Here is a 19,622-nt window from a genome sequence, read left to right as displayed (position 1 = left end):
GGAATGGCAGACTGTCAGAAGAAATCTCTTCAGTAAAAACATCCTCTTGTCATTTCAAGCACTGCATATTCTTGACTGAACCACTTTGTAGCCACCAGAATTATTGTATTAATTTATTATTTGCATGTGTGAGAAGGGGGTGAAAGTCACTTGCTTGACTCAGAAAAAACCTTAAGCAGATGCTTTCACGGTATTTTTTTCTCTAAGCAAATTTTAAGTGATTTGTTAGGGTGCCTGAGTAATAACAGCATGCATTTAAGAAAGCACAGCATTTTGATGCTGAAAGCATTCATAAATTACAAGACACTGAAGAAATAGTAAGGAAGGTATTGACAAATACCTCTTCTGGGAGATCTAGTGACGTACATCAGACGGAGCAAGCAGCAAAACTGGCAAAAATGCTGGAATGTTACGTAGTAGAGTTAGAAAAGTAAGTTTCAAGGCAGGTCCAGCGTTGTCCCACCATAAATGGATATCTGGGACATAAATTGTGCTTGGTGTTGTCTTCTGAGCATTTCGGATCAGCTAGTGAAAAGGAAAGCTTGCGTAAGAAAACTAAAACACGTACAAGAACCTCTTAATACATAGCTACATAGCCATCTGACTGCCCCATGAAATGAAACTATGTGAACAGAGTGGCAAGCATCCTTTCACATAAGGAATTTCTCTGTGCACCCTTTCAGATTATCAGTATTCGGAGAACTCTAGTCAGAAGATGGGAAGGATATATTCAGGCAGTGGCTAGACACCGTAGCTATATGGCCACAGCCACAATCATCGCATAACAAAGAAAGGAAATGTCCCGCTTAAGGGACACATCAGTATTCAGTCGTGTAACATGTCTGTCCTTACTTGTATGGCTCTCAAACGTTTCCACTAAAGGTAAAAGTATTTTAAGGTAGTGATGCCAAACAAGAAAATGGATTTCCTGCCTAAAAGTAAAAGCACCAAATCTGTTCATTTTTTCTAGTTAAAACCACATCACCGTGCAAATGAAGTGTTTTCTGAATGTTAATGCTTTTAGTGCACATACTGCAACAGCACAAGTTGTGTATGTCCGTGCGAAAACAAAATAAACAGAAGCCCCAAACCTTGGTTGCCTTACTAATATAATTTAGAAGAAGCCTACAAAAAGTAGCCGACATGCAGTCTGATACAGAGCCATCTACCGGGAGCACACAGTCTTAGGAGGCAATGAGAACTACTTTCTGGATCCCAGTGACATGAGCAGCATTTCTTTCCACAAAGAGATGTTTATTAGCAACACCGCCCAGCTTCCTGAGCTGCTAGCAACAGCCTCACTGTAAAATTGGGTATGGAAAATGTGGACATGTACAACATCCGGATTGTTTGTGGTGCTGTCTAAAAGAAAAGGGGATTTTCAGACAGAAGCAAACATCCCAGCACATTAAAACAAGGCCACCTCCATTACCAATGAATTTTGCTCACCTTACTTGCAACTCGATTGATCCTTTACATACAGTCAGTGAATCCGATGAGAAGAAAAAGAAAAAAAGGTACCTGTCCGCAGATTTCTTCTGGCGATGCAACGTTTGTAAGCAGAACAGAAAGGTCCAGGGTGTGAACGGGAAACTTCTCCAAAGCGTGCAACACCACGGGTGCCACGTAAGAAACCTGGCCGTACCCTTCTTTTCCTACTATTAGCAGACGGGGCTGGCATGATGTTGGTTCGCAGAAAGCACTCCTAGAACAAGAGTTAAGAAAACAAGCTTATAAATGAGGTGCTGAATAGACACACAGATGTTCCAAGTAATTTTCCTATAGACTTTCTTTTCCCTCCCCAAATAATCCAAATGGCAGCGGTACATTAAATACATGTAAGATTTCCAGTTAAGTTATTCACTCATTCCAATTGTTTCACCTTCTTCCCTTGTGTTTCCTATTCTTTACTAAACCAAGACTGCAAATTAATATCCCTGCAATCTTGCTTTACTTTATTATAAATTTATTATTTATTATATATTTATTATATACTTTATTTTAAATTTATTTTTATTTAAAAATAAATTGGTGAGGACCATTTGTTTCCCCACTACAATCAGGCTGTACCTCTGCTGGCTTAAATCAAAGATGCTAGAGACTTAGCCTTGCTCTAGAGGACAGAAAATCTTCTGGACAGCACAGCAATAGAAACTGAGAAAAATAACTGATCCAGCTGTGACAACATGATCTAACTTTCCAACTGTGGGCTTGCATGACTTCCATACTAAAATAGCACAAGATTAACACAACTTGGTGGCTTAACAAATAAAGACACCATTCACATTTTTCTCAAGGTGTTTTAACAAGCCATTTCTCAGTTTTCTTTCTGCTACATAATTCACTACTGGTTTAACAATCCTGGAAAACAGAAGGGCAAAAGGTGGCAACACAAACCCATAAAGTTGGGCTATTTTTAGCTAAAAGGACAGACTGCACATTTATGTGGTCTTGAGTCTTTCAAAGAATGCCATGGATTAAGTCAACGTGTTCTGGTAGTCTACGGATCACTTTGGCTTACGAAGAGAAGCCTGGGCTTTTCAATTTGGTCATTCAGAGCAACTTCATTACAACTTTAGTCCCTCCACCCTTTCTTCTTGTGAATACCAAGCACCCCTTCAACACACAAACTTGATGTTGCCCCTTCGTCTACCAACCCTCGCACTTTTAACAGCTGGAACTGTTTACAAAGACTCAGCAGACCTGAGAATTTAAACATAACAGGGATCTATCTTTCTTTACCTGCTGAAACAGAGGCATTTTTTCTCTGGTCCGTTAGGCATTCCATCTTTTAATTCATCTCCAGAAACCAAGGATGCATCGTCATCACTGTCAAACATATCATCTTGTAAAATAGGATTGAAATGCTCTGAAAGGCAAAAGAGGTTTGTTAACTTTCCTGAATAGCCTTTGTCTCTTTCTCTTCCATTAATACAGCTTCTAAATCAGTGCCAAAACCCTTTCTTCATTTGAGAGCACACACTGAAAGCTATTTCCTAGAGTTCAGCCCACCACAGATCTAAGGAGATGGCACAAGGCCCTACAAAGCTCTACTAAGTACCACTGATGTGTATGTATAAGGTACGCTACTCTTGGTGATTTTTTTCTCCCCCTTAGAATAAAGGAGATTACGAACAATTTCTGCAGTTGCTAAATAGCTAAAAAAACAAACAAACAAACAAACAAGACCATTTCTTTCTGGAGGAGGTTCCCACAATGAAAGCATGGGGATAAAGGATGTGATGGCCACAGAATTCCATTCATCTAGTAAATATCAATGCTAATTGATCTCATGTGCACGTGTATAGTACGATCCACAAACGTTTAAATTAGGAGACTGGTTAAAAAGGATGATAGCTAAAACAATATTTAGCTTAGACCAGTTATACTTGTATCCTGGTCCTGACATTCTTCAGAAAGGAATTAGAAACATTGACCTAGAAATGCTTCCCCTCCAAAGATCTGAGTTTTGATTTTTTAAAGAAAAATAGGTGCCTTATACTTCAAACCTCAAGTCAACCTCTACAAATGCTAATTATCTTAGCTGCCGTCAGAAGCAGGATGCTTCAGTAGAGAACGCATCGTCCTTTACTGTGTATTGAGTCATTCAGAGCTTCCATTTGGCATTTCAGTTTCGAATCCACAATAAAACCTATGTGTTGTATTCCAGACTTGCCCAAAAAAAAGACATGCACATGCAAATAATAAAATTCTACCACCATTATGTCTGAAAGCTATAAGTTGATTGCACAAACCACAAGTTTTTGCTTTAGCAGAATTATAAAGAAGTGGATGCTGTGGTTATACCTTGCTGTCGGTCCTCCTTTAGTGCAATCTGTGCATGCGGGAAGATCTTCTGCACAACTTGTAAAATATTCTCTACTGATCTTTGAAAAAGTGGCTTGAAAATGGGTGATAGTGCTTGTACGGGTGAAGCCTTGATCCGGTTTGAAGCTGGAACAACCTTCTTCATAGCCATGAAAAAGTCCTTTGCTTTTATTTTAATAGAATTAACGTCTAGTAGCAACTTCTCCCTACTTGCATAAATCTGAGGATAGCATTGGCCATTGGCGTAGAGAGCACAGCACAGCTTCAGTACAGAGGGATTTGATATCTGCACCACAGTCTCCTAACAAACAAAAATCAAACGTTACATCAGTCAAGGCCCAGGTTTACAACATGCAACATTTAAAGAATTTGTAATGCCAAAACCAAACAGCATAACAGGGAATTCAAAGTGCTACCGCTCTGCAAGGATGTTTCATGTTGCTCACTGCCTGATATCCTGCACTTATGCAGCTGAAGCAGACTCCTCATCAAAAACTATACTCTTGAGGAAGATGCCCCAGAACCACTTAATGTTCTCAGACAACAAGAGGAACGACAACAAAGAGTAAATAGATGAAAGGATCTCACACAGATTGCTATGAAGGCGTGCCAGCTGCCTCGTTGACTAGTTGTGCAACAAGGCACAAGAGCATGGGTACTGCCTGGTACAAGCTAAGGTTCTTTACAACTTGGTCACAAGCAAGAATCCGTTTCTGTTTCAGTCTTACCAATGCATTTCTCAGCTAGTTCATCAAGCAACATGTCCGGTGGCTGAGGGGTCCAGTCACGAGTATGAATCTTGACAATTTCTTTTCTAGCCTGGAAGCAAAATCATTGCATTTTAGCTTGTCCCAAGTTTTCCTTAAAAATACCAACAAGAAACAAACAAACCAAAAGGCAAACAAACAAACAACAAAAAACAAAACAGTCCTCCCTCAAAACCCCTCATCTACTAATACACTTTTCTTACTTGCTCAACTTTCAAGTATTTTACAGTTATTTAATATACACTCTGCATTGTCAACCAGGAAATTGAATATTTCTTATTTGTTATACTGAACTTTTTCTAGGAACCTACAGTGAAAGAAAAGGCATTTATAGCTTCAATAACAAGTTTCCAAACTACGAGACCTAAGGACCCAGAGGAAAATACTGTAATGAAAAATTTATCCAGAAACATTTCTTTGCTGTCCAAAAAACTTCTCTAAAACTTAGCAAGCTTTCATTGGGACAGTCTCATTACTTCATCACATTTGCTTTCCAGTCAGTAAATTCACAGAAAGCACTTCTGGCACAATGCTTCCAATTGCTACAATTACTATAAAGAAGAAAAGAATTATGACTCAAACTACTACCACCGAGCAGGGGCACAATCAAATGCAAACACGTCCCCTATTCATTCATAAGTGAAGGATTGAGACCAAAAACACAACTTCATGATGAAAACACCCAAGTGGACTAAATAATTAAGCAAACAGGTACAACTTTGGGAATGAAAGGTTTGATTATAGAACTAACTACTTGGTGGTATCATCCTGACCATATATATCCAGTACCAGATTTGTCCTCCATGGAACAACGCAGTGTCTCCACGTATCACTCTTTTGTTCAAGTTGTCAATATTTTTTTTTTTTCCTATAAAGTTGGACTTTGCCATGGTAGCACTAACGTTGAATTTAAGTTCTCACCTCTTTATTTGGCAAGTTGAAGAGGAAGTGTCTGCCAAAGCGTCCTGGTCTTCGTAAAGCAGGATCTATAGAATCCAGTCTGTTAGTAGCTCCGATTACCACGATCTCCCCTCTGTTATCTATGCCGTCCAGAAGGGTCAGAAGAGTTGAAACAATGGAACAAATAGAAAAATATAAGTTTTACTTACTGGTTCAGTAAATTTTGTTACATTCCACATGACTTTCTTGATGCCGGAATAACCTTCTTCCTAGCGGTCATTCAAAACTGGGAAAAAAATAGTCTACCAAGTCGGGGTTTTTTTGATTTGATAATAAATCTGCAGACTGTTAAGTCATCAAGCACTTCAAGACTGTTTGAAATAATCTCTACGTTAATATAAAAGGAGTACCGCACACTTCTGCTCAGGAAGAAAATCACGGAAAATGTCAACTTTGATTTTAGATGTTGAATTTGTTGCAGTGAGATCTTCCTCATCGCACGATTCTATTTGGATTTAAACCACATTATCTATGGAGAGACCAAGATTAGGACAAGAACAGCACAGAGTTCAGCATGAAGCCAATCAGGAGCTCAAGTTTGTATTCTTTGTATTCAACTTTATCCTTCTCTTGCTGGAAGGACCTGCTTTTTGACTCTCCTTCTCTTCACTAGGAGCATGTTCCCTCTTGCTTTGGTAATGCTCTTTCTCAGTGGTTTTAGTCTTGTCCTTTGTATCTTGGCATCTCTCTGTAACAGCTGAGGAGGAAAGGTTTTTAGAGCTACATTCAGTGTCAGACTCGAGAGAGGAAGTATGCCGCAATTTCTCACCAGGCTCACAAGACTCTTTGCCGGACAAAACGGTTTCTTTTGAAATGAGGTCACGTTCTTTTGATCTTCTTGCTTTCTCCTTGTCTCCACCGTCATCACATTGGTACTGGGCGAGGTATTCATCGTTCCCAGGAGATTTCGGAGGGTCCACGACACTGCACAAAATAAAATCACATTTCTCACTTCTGCTGAAGGACGTGAATATTAAGAGTAAAACCTTCCAAAGGCAAACAAACAAACAAAAACCTCCGGACTACAGGAACGCTCGCAAAGATATGCCATTTAGAAACCTCTCCGGTGATTAGGACACCTTCTTCAGCTCCCAGAGAAAGTGCTTTTTCCCCTCTTGCTTCTGAAGCCATTGCACTAAAAAAGCAAACGCATCTGTCTCCCTCCACATGCTGCTCTGAATAAGAGCCAGAATATTCAAAGCCACTCTATTTCTTCTCCCCACATAGCCGAAAAAACACCAGTTGAAAGAGTTTTCTACCTCTCTCCACGAATTTACATTCACATATCCTATGACTGCAAAAATAGAAGGCGGGGCTCAGGAGGAACAGCCAGTGCTGGAAATGAAAAAAAGCAGCCTGTTTCTTCAGAGTCTTAAGCCTATGCTACTAGGAACAAAACAAAACAAAACAAAACAAGAGGAGAGGAGAACAACAGCGGGAAATTTACCTATTCTCCAGGTGTTCAATTGCAAAGCCTCCTCTGGAGGATCAACAGTTGTGAATTCAGTGTGCTTAGGAGAAATCAGATCTACATCTGAACCACAACTATTTCAGTAGTATCACGAACTTCTGTTACTCTGAAGAAGCAGTCAGCACCGTTTCTATGTTAGGAAAGAGCTGAACAGAGTCTGTTACTCACATCAAGTAGTCAGGCAGGTTTCTTTAGGAAGGCTGGGTTTCACTAGAACATTACTAGCCTGTAAGCCTCATGGCATCACCTTCCATCTTGACTGCTGAACCTCCTTGCTCCCTACTATCTTCTTTGCCAAGATACAGCTGTCCACATTTACTTTTCCTACTTGGCTGGACTGAATTTAAGAAGATCTTGCATCTAAGAAAGGGAACAAAAGCTGCTGCCCAGCAGCGTCTGGCTCAGGGAGGAGTGAGAAAGCTCTGTGCAGCCCCCAGGGTCCGTGCAGCAGGAGGCAGGAGGTGCTCCAGGCTCACAGCAGCAGCTCCCCTGCGGCCTGTGCAGGGAGAGGCCCCTCGTGGAGCAGGCTGTGCCCCTGGTGGAGCAGGCTGTCCCCCTGCAGCCCATGGGTCCCCCGTGGAGCAGATCTCCACGCTGCAGCCCCCCTGCGGGTGGAGGAGCCCCCGGTGGAGCAGGTGGCTGTGGCCTGGAGGAGGCCGCGGCCTGTGGAGAGCCCCCGCAGGAGCAGGCCCCGGGCTGGACTGGAACAGGCTGTGCTGAGCCTGCTTTGCCCGTGACGCTCCTTGTGGAGTGATCTCCCTGTCCTTCTGGCAGCCCTTGAGCCCTTGCCAGCCTCTTTTCTCCCCTTGGCGTTGGAGGAGGGGCAGGGAGAGAGCGCTTGTGCTGGAGCTCAGCTGCCCAGCTGAGGAAAACCACCACGGCTCTGTCTTGCCGCTGATGCAGCACGCTGGTAGCAGCCAGCACCGTCTGTTCTTCGAGCCTCAGCAAGCCCACAGCATCTTCCCAGAAGGGATCCCTTTCCTTCACGCCTGACAGGCGCCGCCTCCAGAGGCTGAGGGCTTGTGCCCTGTTTGCAAGCGCTTTCTCAGTGCCCCCTTCCCCAGAGAAGGATCCCAGCTGCTTGGCTTCCCTGCCCTCTGCTGCCAGGCTCCCGCAGCTGCTATCCCAGCAGCGCAGCAGCCAGCTGACAATGTGCTCGCCTGGAGGACAGCTGCAGTCTTGTCCCATGGCTCGCAGCTCGCCCAGGGATGGGGATCACCTGCTTCCTGATGCTTTTCTCTCTGCTCTCCTTTCCAACAGCCTCCTGTGCCCTGGGATGGCCCTACCTTGGGGTAGGCTGCCTCGCCTTCCTCTTGCTCCTTTCCCTTCTTGGGAGGACTTTCTGCCCTTCCGAAACGAGATGACTTCTGCATGCATTCCTTCCCCTTGTGTGTATTGGTGCCTGAGACAGCAACGGGGTCGTCCCTGGAGCCAGCTGTAGGGCCTGTGCCAGGCTTGGAGGGGCTGCAGGGAACATGCCAGGGGCTGGAGTGGCTGGATGTGAAGTACTATCAGTAAAGAATTTCTTCCTAACATATATTAGAAATCTAACTTTTCAGTGTAAAGCTATTAGTCCATGTCCTGTCACTCCAGGCCCTGATAAAGACCCCCTCCCCAGCTTTCCTATAGGTTGCCTTTAAGTACAGGAAGGCTCTCGGCCTGGCACACAGTAAAAGTGATGGCAGATCCTTCACAATATTATTTGAATTTCACGTAAATAGAACAGACTATCAACTTACTTAGGAGAAGTAATACAATTTCAGAACTATTCAAAACCAAAGGCATTCCAAACTAAGTTTAAGTTCAGAGGAAATCCAAAGAAAAAAACTAATTTTGAAACTAATAATCAGAGACCATAATCTTCTTCAAATGATAGATTTTCCTCCTGTACTGGGTAATTTTGATCTGTCTTTAATGATCATCCAGACATGGCTTTGACACCGAGTATCTTGCTTTGCCTCTGCATTAAGTCTTCTTCTCATGTGAGGTAAATGTCCTGCTCTTATGGGATGGGCCTAGGAGACACACGCGCTGTGTCTCATGATGCTTGGATATCATCTTAATTCTGGGTGAAGATGAAAGGTCTCACTGCTTCCTGAACAGGGAAGTGGATGTCTGCAGTTAAGAACCCTCTGTCTAATCTAGAAACATGAAGGAAGGAGTTTGCTGGATTGCAAGTGACAGTGAAGAAAGCCACAGGTGACATATCAGACTGATTAAAATGTTATTTAGCTCAGGGCATGGCTAATGAAGTGGAGCTGGAATAGTTTGACGACTGTAATTACGCTCACTATCACTGTTACTTGTTTATAGGATGGTAATGCCTAAAGGTCCCACTGGAGCCTGAAACAAGGTTGTGCTGGGTGCTGCACGTGCATATCTCAGTAGCGCTTTGATAGCTAGTGATACAAACAGACAAAACAGAGATTGAAAGGAGAAACGGGGGGACAGAGATAAGAAGATCTTCCTGCAGGTCATTTAGGGTATGAGCCAGGACTTCAGTGCATCCAGCTCTCTAGTGCTCTGCTGGCCCAGTGAGATGAATGGAAAACATTGCAGCCTTGGAAAAATAGTGCTTCTTCTAATTCTTTGGCCAGTTTTGATGATTTAGGACTGCTCTATTTATTTATTTATTGATTTTACTTTCCCCATTTGTGCTGGAGAAGGTGAACTTTTTAAATACCTATTCTGAATTCAAATATCATTTTCATTGTTATGTTTCTGTTTTGTTGGCACTATTCATAATGACTTCTACCCTTCAGTGGAAGCAAAAGCTTATCATACCATAAAACTGATAAAACAAAACATAAAACAAAACCAGGCTTAAAACGAAATTTTTGAGGCTTACAAATGCAAACTTTGAAATCTAAGGAAATGAATCATTGAGTCTGACTAAGCATCTCTGGGACTGGAGTGCAGAGAAGGCAGAGTTAAAATTCAAAATTCCGATGGGAAAAAAGCAATGAGAAAAGGTACATTTCAGAGGTTAAAAACTGCAAAAATAAAGTACGAATGACCCAAAACCTAGGTGAAACTTAATTTCACATAGGAAATTAAACAATAATAGTAAATGATACTTAAGCCACAGAACCCAGGGGGATCAAAGAGAACAAATTAGGACAGTTGCATACTCGAGGCAAAAATAGATCAAAAGTTAATGATGTCTCAAATGCTGCAAATCTTATTTCCTGCATCTAACAGCAACAACAATGTGATATTAAGGGCAGTGACAGGATTCCCATTGCAAATGAGGGTAGGGCACTAGGCACAACATCATCTGAGGTGAAATAAAAATCTACAGTGATTCAAGTGAAAAATGACAAGCTGATATCTACCTAGCCTATTAACAGCATTGGCACACAGAACAACAACTCAAGTAGGAAAAATACATCACAACTGTGCAAATCAGGGATAGAGGGATAGTCCCCAGAATGGGAGAGTAACAAATATACTTCTGTCCAGGAGAATGTAAAGAGTGATCCAGACAAGTGCAGGCCTGTTAGTTTGACATCAACGCTGGGCAAAGTTTTGTAGCAAGAAGAGATAAGACTAGGGAAGTAGCGGGTAATGTGGAATTTACAAGATAATTTATTAAAGCTAATTTGTTTCCAGAGAATTTAGTAGCTTGCCTTTGTAGGACCAGTGTTCCCCTACACAGGGGATGAACTACATCTATTTCACTTTCTGTGAGCTTCTGATACCTTATCTATGGATTTGGGCTTTGGGGCTGCAAGTGAATCAAGGGAGTTTGCAATTGTTCACACTGTTCGAAGAGGGAATTACCGGCAAAGGAGAGGTTACCTGTAGTGATTCTCAGAGACAGTTCTGAAACTGCAGCTGCTAAGGAGGCAAAGACTCATGGAGAAATGTAGGCTGGAAGGGAGCTCTGAAAAACCAACCTCCTATTCAGAGCAGAGATGACTTCAAATTTAGGTATGTTCAGTACGGATATGGTGGCCGAAGACTAAAAATTACATATGAGCTTTGAGATTTCCAGGTGACGTAAAGTTGGGAAGTACTACCGAGCCTGACAGAAGGATATCCCTTGTGATTGAAATGGTTCAGGTGAAGTGACATTTGATAATACAAAGTAGAGCCATGCTTAGAGATTCTCAACAAAGGGTGTTTTTTTTTTTTTTTTTTTGTCATGTTTGCTATATGGCAGTCAGGAGTTTAAAACAAACAATAAAACAACAAAACCCCATGTTCATGCACTGTTAACAGAAGAACTGAAAAAGTTAAGTGGTTATATGGTATGTATGGCTATTCTTTTTTTTTTTTTTTTTTTTCTCCAGTATAAATACACCTGACAGGGCAGCCCTGCCACACATATAAGACATGAGGCAAAATTCTGCCGCTTGTATTCACATTGAACTTAGGAGGAAGTGTTCAGAAGACAGAAGGAACAAGTTGCCTATTGTGTGGAAGGGAATTAAAGGACATCATTCTGCTCAGCCAGATGCCAGTTGAGAGAAAAATATGATGTCTCTGTGAAAATGCATTTCTTGAGTAAATATCAAGGAGAATTAGGAAATGTGTAAGTTGGGAGATACATCTGAAATGATGATTGCAGTTGGCTTATGAGGAACTTTGGACAGGAAATTGGTAGAAACTTCCCATTTTAAGAATAAAGTGCACCATAGATATGAAGTCAGCATTCACCTAAAGAGTAGAGGCCAACTCAAAGCCCCCACAACAAAGCAGTGGACAAACCAGAACACTAACATGTTGTGGTCTAGAGTCACACAGATATACGTAAGTTTACTATACCAAAACATCTGAGGGGTTCCTTTGAGAGGCGGAGGGCTTGTGCCCCATTTCCATTTCCACTCTCAGTGTCCCCTGCCTCAGAGAAGGATCCCAGCTGCTTGGCTTCCCTGGCCTCTGATGCCAGGCTACCAGAGCAGGTATCCCAGCATCGCAGCAAACAGGTGACAATTTGAGTGCCACAGCAGTCCTCATTGCGAGCTGGACGCTCAGGGCACTTGCGGCCACCCACCTTTGTGAGCTCCAAGGCTGACAGTGACTCTCTGCTGAGCTGCCACGGCTCTCGGGTGTCCCGGTGACAGAGCTTTCGGCGCTAAGCTGACTGCCAGGAGAAAAGGCTGCCGTGAAATGGCTGCTCCACAATGCCAGGAGCAAGGTCTGCTGGGCTGGGGGTTCGCAGGGGAGCTCGGCCTTGGGCCTGGCAACTGCGCCTGGAAGCCAGGGACGGCCTTGGTGTGCAGCTGGACACCTGGGCCTGAGAAAGCAAGGTCTCTTTCCAGACACTTGGCACCATCGTCACCCAGTGGCTGTCTCAGGGGGACGAGAGAAATGCACAGCATCTCTTGCTTTCCTGAAAAAGGGATGGATTTGGACCCCAAAGCGAGCTCCTTTCTCTCGGAAGCATCACGTCCTCCTGTCTTTCTTGTATTTGGCTATGACTTTAGGAATCCCTGCAATCCCTGCAGCTGTGTCCCCTGCCAGCTTCTTGTGTGCCCCAAGCATCCTCGCTTGCAGGGCAGTAGAAGATGCAGAAAAGGCCTTGCCTTAGTGGAAGCACTGCCCTGCAGGAGCTCCAACAACCCTCTCAGCAGCACGCTGTAGCCCCCAAATGCCCCCGAAAGGGCACATTTCAGCTACTGGGAAGGAAATGAGTTCGCTCAAGGTGAGCTACCCGCTCAAGGCCCAGGTGTCTGTGAGGCAGTGTTGGCAAGGAGTCCTGTTGTGTGAGTCCGTTCTTTGTGGGTGCTCCGTCCCCACAAGGCTTGCTTTTCAAGGCCCAGGAGAGTCTTGTGGGCACTGGCCTGGGGTCCCAGGCTGAGCCAGCTGCTGGCTGGCAATCAGGGAGGCTCGCTCGGTGTCTTGGCTTGGGTTTGCGTGGCCAGGCTGTGGGAGCGGGGGGCTGCAGGGGTGTCCTCTGTGAGGAGAATGCAGCAGCTGCCCCATGGGAGCTCAGAGCCGCTTCCAGGAGGCTCCTTCCAGGAGGGACCCACCCGCTGCTGCCCAGAACGCAGAGCAAAAGGATGATGTTTGCGCCTGGGGGAGAGCCCATCTAAGAAAGGGAACAAAAGCTGCTGCCCAGCAGCGTCTGGCTCAGGGAGGAGTGAGAAAGCTCTGTGCAGCCCCCAGGGTCCGTGCAGCAGGAGGCAGGAGGTGCTCCAGGCTCACAGCAGCAGCTCCCCTGCGGCCTGTGCAGGGAGAGGCCCCTCGTGGAGCAGGCTGTCCCCCTGCAGCCCATGGGTCCCCCGTGGAGCAGATCTCCACGCTGCAGCCCCCCTGTGGCTGGAGAAGCCCCCGGTGGAGCAGGTGGCTGTGGCCTGGAGGAGGCCGCGGCCTGTGGAGAGCCCCCGCAGGAGCAGGCCCCGGGCTGGACTGGAACAGGCTGTGCTGAGCCTGCTTTGCCCGTGACGCTCCTTGTGGAGTGATCTCCCTGTCCTTTTGGCAGCCCTTGAGCCCTTGCCAGCCTCTTTTCTCCCCTTGGCATTGGAGGAGGGGCAGGGAGAGAGCGCTTGTGCTGGAGCTCAGCTGCCCAGCTGAGGAAAACCACCACGGCTCTGTCTTGCCGCTGCTGCAGCACGCTGGTAGCAGCCAGCACCATCTGTTCTTCGAGCCTCAGCAAGCCCACAGCATCTTCCCAGAAGGGATCCCTTTCCTTCACGCCTCCAGAGGCTGAGGGCTTGTGCCCCGTTTGCAAGCGCTTTCTCAGTGCCCCCTTCCCCAGAGAAGGATCCCAGCTGCTTGGCTTCCCTGCCCTCTGCTGCCAGGCTCCCGCAGCTGCTGTCCCAGCAGCGCAGCAGCCAGCTGACAATGTGCTCGCCTGGAGGACAGCTGCAATCTTGTCCCATGGCTCGCAGCTCGCCCAGGGATGGGGATCACCTGCTTCCTGATGCTTTTCTCTCTGCTCTCCTTTCCAACAGCCTCCTGTGCCCTGGGATGGCCCTACCTTGGGGTAGGCTGCCTCGCCTTCCTCTTGCTCCTTCCTCTTCTTGGGAGGACTTTCTGCCCTTCCGAAACGAGATGACTTCTGCATGCATTCCTTCCCCATTCCTTCCCCTTGTGTGTATTGGTGCCTGAGACAGCAACGGGGTCGTCCCTGGAGCCAGCTGTAGGGCCTGTGCCAGGCTTGGAGGGGCTGCAGGGAACATGCCAGGGGCTGGAGGGGCTGCAGGGACCATGCCAGGGGCTCGAGGGGCTGCAGGGTGTGTGACAAGGCTTTGAGGGGCCTCAGGTCCTGCCGCAGTGGTTGAAGTCGATGCAGGGAACATCAGAGTTGTTGGAGGGGCTGCAGGTAAAATGCCAGGGCTTGCAGCAGCTGCAGGCTGCGTCACAGCTTTGCATCAGGTCAAGACGCATTTTCCTAGAACCATACATTTCCTCCTGAAGGGGCTGAAGAGCATGGAATGGTCTTCAAAATGCACAGAGCAGACCCCAGCAAATGTAGAGCTGCTGCTAGCAAGTAGGTAACTTTATTGTTCCTGTTGTTAATTTTGTTTCACAACAACAGATGCAAATATGTATCTTGAATGAGGGCAAAGGTGACCTTGGATCTGAAGCACACAGGCGTTCGCTAGTGTCCCCCCATCTGGAGTGAATCCAGAATGACTCGGAAGGAAAAATAAAGTCCAAACCAGTGCGTTGTGATAAAGAGAGTTTAATAGGGTAGAAAAGGAATAAAAACCAACAAAATAATAAATAATGATACTTACAGTTTATAAGATATTAATATATAAAAATATTTAATACTATTAAATACTTATAATTTTATAATAATAAAACAATGCCATACCGTACAACACAGTCAATAAAGTGGATTTAATTAAATAAATAAGAAAACCAATAAATTAAATGAAAATTAAAAAATTTAAATTTAATACAAATAAAACCCATTTTTCCCATTCCAATGAATTGCTATCCCCATCATCACTTCCCATCCCACTGATCATTTGCTATCCCAAAGACCTCCCAGTTCTTATCCCCTTGGCATGCCAGTGCAAGAAGAAGTGCTCTGCAGGCAGAGGCCTTGCTGAGTGACCACCTAAGGAGAGGAATTTAATCCAGAAGGCAGGAAAGAAGAGCAATGCCCCGAAAGAAGAAGCAAGTCTTGTCTCTCAGCCCTTTGGTGTCCCAAGCAGCAGTTGCCATGGCCAAGCTTTCCCAGCCCAGCTGCTGCCAGCATCTCCCCAGCTTGCCATTGCCACCTTCCTGGGTGAGGCGCGCGCGCATTTGCCATTGGCGCTGTTGCCATCCCTGTGAGTGGCAAGCCCATCCCCTAGCTCCAGCACGAGAGAGGGGAGAGGGCAAGCGAGAGGGGCAAGGGCTGAGGAGCGTGGCTGAAGCTGGAGCACGTGCCTGCAGAGGTCTCTGTGCCTGCCTGGGTGCTGCGGGGGCCGTCGAGGAGAAGCCCGAGGTCGGTCACGGGTAGCTGGAGCCTGGCACTGTCGGCGGGGCGCTGGGCATGCTGCTGGGGCTGCTGGAGGTGGGCTGCGGCTGCACACAGGCCAGCTGGCACGCTGGCCCCAGCGCCTTGGCCCTGGCCCCCAGCGGCTGCAAAGTCTCGCTGGGGGTCTTTGTCCCCGGCTGCTGGCGCTGCAGCGTCCTGGCCCCGCTGGCCTGGGGACAGAGCCTGTCCTGGGGCCGCACGGCACGGGGCTCCCCACTCGGAGTCTCCGGCAGCAGCCGCGCTCTGCGGGGAGGTGGCGCCGCTGCTCCTTGCCCCCCTGCAGCCCCCGGGCTTCGCGCTCTCTTGCTGGGTGCCGTGGTGCTGTTGATCGCCAGCTGCTGCGCGCTGCTGCCTGCTTCCCTGCTGCTGCCAGCCACCGTGCTGCTGCCACCCGTCTTCCCCTGGCACGGTCTCTTGCGGCCTTGGCCAGCCTGGCCCAGCAGCGTCTTCCTCTCCTTGCCGGGGGGGTTCTCTGTCGTCGGCCTCCTGTGCTGGCAGCTCTGCGCTGTCCCGGGGGTGCTGCTGGGCGCAGGGCGCTTGGCCCCCCGCTTGGTGCTGGTGGACGCAGGGGCAGGCGGGGGACTCTTGAGGGGACCCAGGGGGCGTTTGGGCAGGGGTCTCCTATGGTCACTGCGGCCCTTGGGGTTGGGGCGTTTCTTGGGGGAACTCAGGGGGGATTTGGGCTGGGGTCTACGAAGGGCACTGCGGCCCTTGGGGTTGGGGCGTTTCTTGGGGGAACTCGGGGGGGATTTGGGCTGGGGTCTACTAAGGGCACTGCGGCCCTTGGGGTTGGGGCGTTTCTTGGGAGAACTCGGGGGGGATTTGGGCTGGGGTCTACTAAGGGCACTGGGGACCTTGGGGTTGGGGCGGGTCTTGAGGGAACGCTGGGGGGGTTGGGGCAGGGGTCTACTAAGGGCACTGAGGAGCTGGGTGTCAGGGAGGCTCCTGGGGGGACTCAGGGGTGGACTGGGTAGGGGGCTCCTAAGCGCACTGGGCAGGGGACTGGCTGCAGGGCTGAGCGGGGGGCTCACTGCTGGCACGACGGGGGACTGCAGCGACAGCCCACCCTCAAGCTTCTCGGGGCGCAGCCCAGGGGTTGAGGGGACCTCACCGAGGGCTCCTGTGGCTTCCAGTCCCTGCGTGCTCGGCTCCTCGATGTCCTCGCAGAGGTCGGGCAGCTGCGAGAGGAAGCGGCTGAGGGCAGGACTGCTGGGCAAATCGGGGAAGGCGTCCTGGGGCTCCACGGCATCGAGCCAGCTGAGCAGCTCCTCCATGCCGGGGATGGGGATGTCCAGGTCGGCCAGGAGCTCGTCCTGCATGTGCTGCAGCTGCTGGCTGTCCCCTGCCAGCTCTGGAAAGGCCTCGGCAAAGGCATCAGGGCCCAGCTCGGGCAGCTGCGGGGGCTCCTCAGGCACCTGCGGGGCTGTCGCCGCTGAGGACGAAGCAAGAAAATCCCCCAAGACGGGCGATGTCAGCTTTCCCATGGCCCCTGGGTGTGGGGCGCCCAGCGGCCGGCTGTGCCAGCCCCAAACTCACCGTCAGGCGTCGCCGTCTGGGTGCTGGCGGTCCTTGGAGCCTGGGCAGGCTTGGGGGCAGTGGGGCCAGGCAGCGGGGGCCCCTGGTCCTCGCTGAGCCCCACGGCGTGCAAGCAGGGCTCCGGCAGCTGCCCCCGGCTGCTGCTCAGGGTGCGGGGCGTGGGGAGCGCCTGCCCCCGCAGCGGAGGCCCCGGGACGAGGGGTGGCGGGGGGTTGCGCTGGGCGGGGGCCTGCAACAGGCAGGTGCCTGCGGGGTGCAGGAGCTCCCCATGGAGCACGGCCCTGGGCCCCAGCCCCAGCGCATGGTGGGGTACCAGTGTCCCCGTCACCATGGGCTGTCCCCACTGATGGACACAGGGGGCACAGGGAGGAGCGGTGTGGGGGAGCTGCCCCCCGGCGGGGAGCTGCACCAGCTGCAGCTGGTGCCCCATGGTTGGGAGCTGCACCAGCTGCAGGTTTTGCCCCACAGCGGGGAGCTGCACCAGCTGCAGCTGGTGCCCCACGGCGGGGAGCTGCCCCACAGCAGGGAGCTGCCCCCCGGCGGGGAGCTGCCCAAGCTGCAGGTGGTGCCCCTGGGCTGGGAGGTGCCCCCCAGGTGGCAGCTGCACCCCGGCGGGGAGCTGCAGCACCTGCCCCTGGACCCCCGGCACCACGTGCCAGACGGTGGCCTGGGGCAGCGCGGAGGGGAGGGTGGGTACCTGCGGGGGCTGCAAGGGCAGCGCCGTCGCTCCGGGGAGGGAGGGCAGCAGCCAGGCAGCCACCGTTGGCGGCACGGCTGGGACGACGAAGGGGGAGTTTTGCGTCTGCGCAAGCCGCGGAAGCCGTCTGGGGAAACCCTCTGTGGGAAAAAGGCCGCTGGGCTGAGCTCTGGGGCGCTGGGCTCGCCAGCAGGGCCGCAGCCCCGGGAGGAGCGGGAGCCGGCTGCTGGACCTGCCATGGTGGCTGGAGAGTGGGGCGGTTGCTTGGGGAACCCGGGCAACGGGGGTTCCGTCCCAACGGCTCACCAGCCCCTCGCCGACATCTTGGGGAGGACTGCAGGCTTTGGACCCAAGCAGGCTGCCCAGCGCAAGACTTGGCCATGTTCATTAGAACATTACTAGCCTCTAAGCCTCATGGCATCACCTTCCATCTTGACTGCTAAACCTCCTTGCTCCCTACTATCTTCTTTGCCAAGATACAGCTGTCCGTCCACATTTACTTTTCCTACTTGGCTGGACTGAATTTAAGAAGGGAGCTTGCAACTCTTCCTCTTGTTTGCCACTTCATCATCAAACCAAATGAAAATAGAGCTTAGGGAAATGGTTTAGTGGGGACTGTTAGCGTTAGGTCAGAGGTTGGACTCGATGACCTTGAGGTCTCCTCCAACCTAGAAAATTCTGTGATTCTGTGAAAACCATTTGCCTTTAACCTCTTTATTTCAGGCCTTCTTTCCTAGTGGCCATTCAAAACTGGGAAAAAAATAGTCTACCAAGTGGGGTTTTTTTTTGATTTGATAATAAATCTGCAGACTGTTAAGTCATCAAGCACTTCAAGACTGTTTGAAATAATCTCGAGATTAATATAAAAGGAATTCCTCACACACGCTGCGGCCGCTTACCTTTAGTATAGTCGTTGGATGCGATGGAGCAGTATTTCTTGCTTTCGCCTGCACTGGAAGTCTTCCCTTCCTTGTAAGGTTGTTTACTGCTCTCACTTCTGCATTACTGACATGAAGAGCCATCTGGAGGATGGCATTCTTCCTTCTTCTCCCGCGTTATCTTCTGGAAACGAGGATCCAAGTGTTCCAAGGAGCCTTTTGCTTTCCTGGTGTTTCTCCTTTTTCTTCTTTTTCTTCTCCTTTTTCTTCTTTTTCTTACGCTTGCGATTGGCATTGTCAAAGCGGAGCGCACAGAAACACAAATCATGAAGTCTGAAAGAAACATGCAAGTTAAAAAGGGAAAAAAAGATGTGGCACTTGTTGCCTATATGAAACTTGATTTATTTTACCACAGGTGATGATTTGCAGCATGTCAGCTATTTTGTGGTGCTTTGTGCACACGCAACTTACTTTAGATGCAGCAAACTTAAGCCGTCAGATTGAAGGACCATAGGTCCTGGTTTGTACACAGATCATTAACAACGGCTAGCTCTGGAATATGTGCAAGCAGAAAAAATCTTTTAACCTAATCTGGAATGGTGTACGGATGTGATTCGAACTATGTGGTCCAAAGCTAGTGCTCTGACACAATTCAGCAAGAGCTTTCCTGTCTTCACTGATCAACCTAACAACATGATCCCCAGCCAGCTGGTGCTATCTAAAGAACTTAGAAACTACCAGAAAAAAAAAAAAAAAAAAAAAAAAAAAAAGGAAGACATGAGAAGCACCCAGAAAAGAATTAGGATAAAAAATGCGGAGTATGCTGGAATCCTTGCTTACTTGGAATCCTTCTCTCCATCTTTATCCTTAGACTTCTGTTTCTTCCAGAACTTGTGATATTTTTGCATTTTTTTCACCACCTAAAAGCTCCTTTTCTATCTTTCTGTCTTTCCTTTCTATTTCACTTTCACTACCTTCTGCACGGGTATATTTTCTTTTTCTGTTTCCTTCTGTTTCATTTTTCTGGAGACAGTTCTCCAAATGAGCTGACACAGGTGGA

The 19,622-nt window shown here is 48.4% G+C and overlaps 1 protein-coding gene across 1 annotated transcript in view; it reads right to left on the bottom strand.

Moving 5' to 3' along the window:
* The window catches only part of LOC311428404 (uncharacterized protein), a gene marked incomplete at both ends in the record, with an annotated part of 51,359 nt that extends 34,041 nt beyond the window's left edge, over positions 1 to 17,318 (bottom strand). Inside the window, 2 exons of the mRNA XM_084539873.1 lie at positions 16,654 to 16,883; positions 16,988 to 17,318. Of these exons, the coding sequence (XP_084395999.1) occupies positions 16,654 to 16,883; positions 16,988 to 17,318 (561 nt within the window). The remainder of the gene's footprint in view (positions 1 to 16,653; positions 16,884 to 16,987) is intronic.
* Between the last annotated feature and the right edge of the window lie 2,304 nt (positions 17,319 to 19,622).

The sequence above is a fragment of the Aythya ferina genome (assembly GCF_964211825.1).
Source record: "Aythya ferina genome assembly, contig: HAP1_SCAFFOLD_72, whole genome shotgun sequence".
Taxonomy (NCBI): Eukaryota; Metazoa; Chordata; class Aves; order Anseriformes; family Anatidae; genus Aythya; species Aythya ferina.
Note: the sequence above shows the minus strand (reverse complement) of the source record. Positions and strands in the feature narration are given on the sequence as shown.